The sequence below is a fragment of the Chrysochloris asiatica genome, unplaced genomic scaffold (assembly GCF_000296735.1).
Source record: "Chrysochloris asiatica unplaced genomic scaffold, ChrAsi1.0 scaffold00246, whole genome shotgun sequence".
Classification (NCBI taxonomy): Eukaryota; Metazoa; Chordata; class Mammalia; order Afrosoricida; family Chrysochloridae; genus Chrysochloris; species Chrysochloris asiatica.
The window spans coordinates 551,534-554,194 of NW_006408764.1; the positions used below are offsets into that span (position 1 = coordinate 551,534).

General features: G+C 40.5%; 1 protein-coding gene across 1 annotated transcript in view; it reads right to left on the reverse strand.

Annotated features, from left to right (window-relative positions):
- Window positions 1-2,661, reverse strand: part of DOCK3 (dedicator of cytokinesis 3) — a 716,589-nt gene that overhangs the window by 157,051 nt on the left and 556,877 nt on the right. The window contains exon 13 of the mRNA XM_006873644.1: window positions 611-699. Within this exon, the coding sequence (XP_006873706.1) occupies window positions 611-699 (89 nt within the window). The remainder of the gene's footprint in view (window positions 1-610; window positions 700-2,661) is intronic.

Consider the following 2,661-nt stretch of genomic DNA (forward strand, 5'->3'; position numbering starts at 1 on the left):
AGAATCCCCACTGAATAGTTTTCATCTTGTCTTGGGTCTAGTGAAAGGAGATAGGGATAAGATTCTTATGAATCAATAGTGAATAAATTCTATAATGATTGACGGATTGTCACAACTGTAAAGGTAGAAGTTTTGAAACAAAAGAGAGGAGTAGTTAATGTTACAGTCCACAAGAGAGGACCTTAGGACCATCAAGGGAGAAGAGCATGAGCTGAATGTGGGACCCTATACAAACAAATAGTGACACCAGAGAAGGAAGCAGAGATGACATGGAGAGAGAGTAGCTGAGGACTGTACACTCATGGAAAGAGAGAGACTGTGTGCTGGCAGCCAGGAAGCAGGCTTGCAGAATATGCCTTCTGGTTGTTTAAATGATATATATTTCTGAGTTTTGTTTACATCCTGCCACCCACCCCACCCAAAAAAAACAGAGGGAATAGAAGCAAATACTGTTAAACGATGATGCACAGAGGAGCACTGCATGATGCACTCATCGCAATGAAACGACGAGTATAAAACCAATGTTCTCCCATGTAAACTATAACTCAATTCACAATAAAAACTTAAAAAAAAACAAACACAAATTTCTCTAGCCAGAGTAGTACATCACCATGGCTGGCGCTGGGGGCAGAGTACTTGGCACTGGACTTTCGAATGATGTTCTCGTGGATCTGGGACCATTCACTTTCATTGTTGCACCTGCAACAGAAGGACAGATATTATGGTTCTCATGATTTTAAAACAGCCATGTGACTTTCCAATGTGGGACACTAAATTTTAAAGGAAAAGGACTGCTGACTTCCTTAAGAAATGACTGCATGTTTTACCAAATTACACAAGAGCTAGTTTCCTATTAAGACACACAAGAGATTCATACTTGTGGATAGCTTTGGTTGGTTGTTGGTTATATGCCGTAGAGTCAGTTCCGACTCATAGCGACCCTGTACAGGATTTCCAAGGCTGTAAATCTTAACGGGAGCAGAAAGCCTCATCTTTCTCCCAAGGAGCTGCTGGTAGTTTCGAATTGCTGACCTTGAGGTTCGCAGCCCAATTCATAACCACTATTCTACCAGAGCTCCTTGTGGAAAGGGAAGAAACTCCTAAATGAATCTCTGGAAATAATTTTAAAGTGGTTAAATGTCATCTTCTCTGAAATACCACTCTCCCATATGACAAGTTCTTTCTTTTCTAACACCCCTTGCTCACACACACATACAAAACCATGTACTAGAGAATAGTTCTCGAGAGAGGGAAGCACAGTTCCTTCTCATACTACTGTTTAGAATGTACCATGCTTTGCAAGAACTATACTATCATTATATAGGCGTCCCTGGATTATGAAGGAGTTCTGGTCCTAAATATGTCTTTAAAGTTTAATTTGTATTTAAGTCAGATAATTAGAAACAGTTTGTATCTAACATCAGTTAGTCATGTCTTAGTACATATAGTGTACACTTCTATCTATAAAAACATTAAAGAAATACTTCCAAATATACTAAAACATCTTTAGCATAAAAATACAAGAATAATGTTCCCTGATGTGATACTACAGGATAAGCACTGGACTGCCAACCTCAAGGTTAGCACCATTCACTACTCTGAACCTTATATAGGATTGCTATGAGTCAGAACTGATTTGATGGCACTTAACATTTTGATGCATGCCACAAAAGTAGTGCTCGTTTGTTATTACGAACCATTGTATGTACCTGGAATTTTTAATATAATAGAATTTATGAGCTGTACATTGCAGGATACTTGGAACCCAGGGACTGCGTGTACTGGCCCCTGAGGAAAGTCTTTTTGAAACTTAGGGCATTTGGAAACTATGTTTTTGGCTATATTGTAGCCAGAAAAATATAAGAAAAACACCTTGGGATAGTAGTAGGTTTGAGTCCCTGTGAAGTTCTCTGCAATTAAGGGGAAGACCTTAGCAGAGAAAGCTAGATGCCTAAATATATACAGATAAGCTCTTATCCTAGGTACTCTTCTGGAGTGGTTACGAATCAGGCTGTGAACCGCAAGGTCAGCAATTTGAAACTACCAGCTGTTCCATGGGAGAAAGATGAGGCTTTCTGTTCCTGTAAAGATTTACAGCCTCAGAAACTCTATACAGGGTCACTATGAGTTGGAACCAACTCCACAGCACATCACCACCACCACCACCAAGTAAAAGAAAACAAAGAAACACTGTACTTTAATGGCTAAATTCCCCTTCTGAAGGGCAATGCCAAGACAGTTGCAAACAAAATCAGTGTGGTGCAGTAACTTACATAATAAAGCCGTTGTCTTTGTGCTTCCCACAGAATGATTGTGTGGGACTACGAAAATAAAGTGTTTGTAGTACACCAAGGGAATTGGGCAGCCTGGTAACAGGGCAAATAAAGTACATGAAACAGTTGTGGGTGTAGTACCATGCAGTAAGGTACATGGAACCCTAACAAGGAATAAGTCAGTTTTGACACAAGGCAAAATATAAGCACATCCCCGAGGCGAAAGAGGGGCCTCACTACCATCAAGAAAAAATAGCCAGGAGAGAAGCTTGTCTTGGGCCCAGGATCCCTGCACTAAGAACCTCCTGGACCCAGGTGACAGAGAACTATTACATTGAAGTCAGTGAGAAATGGCACAGTAGCAGCAAGAAGCAGTGAGAACAGGAGC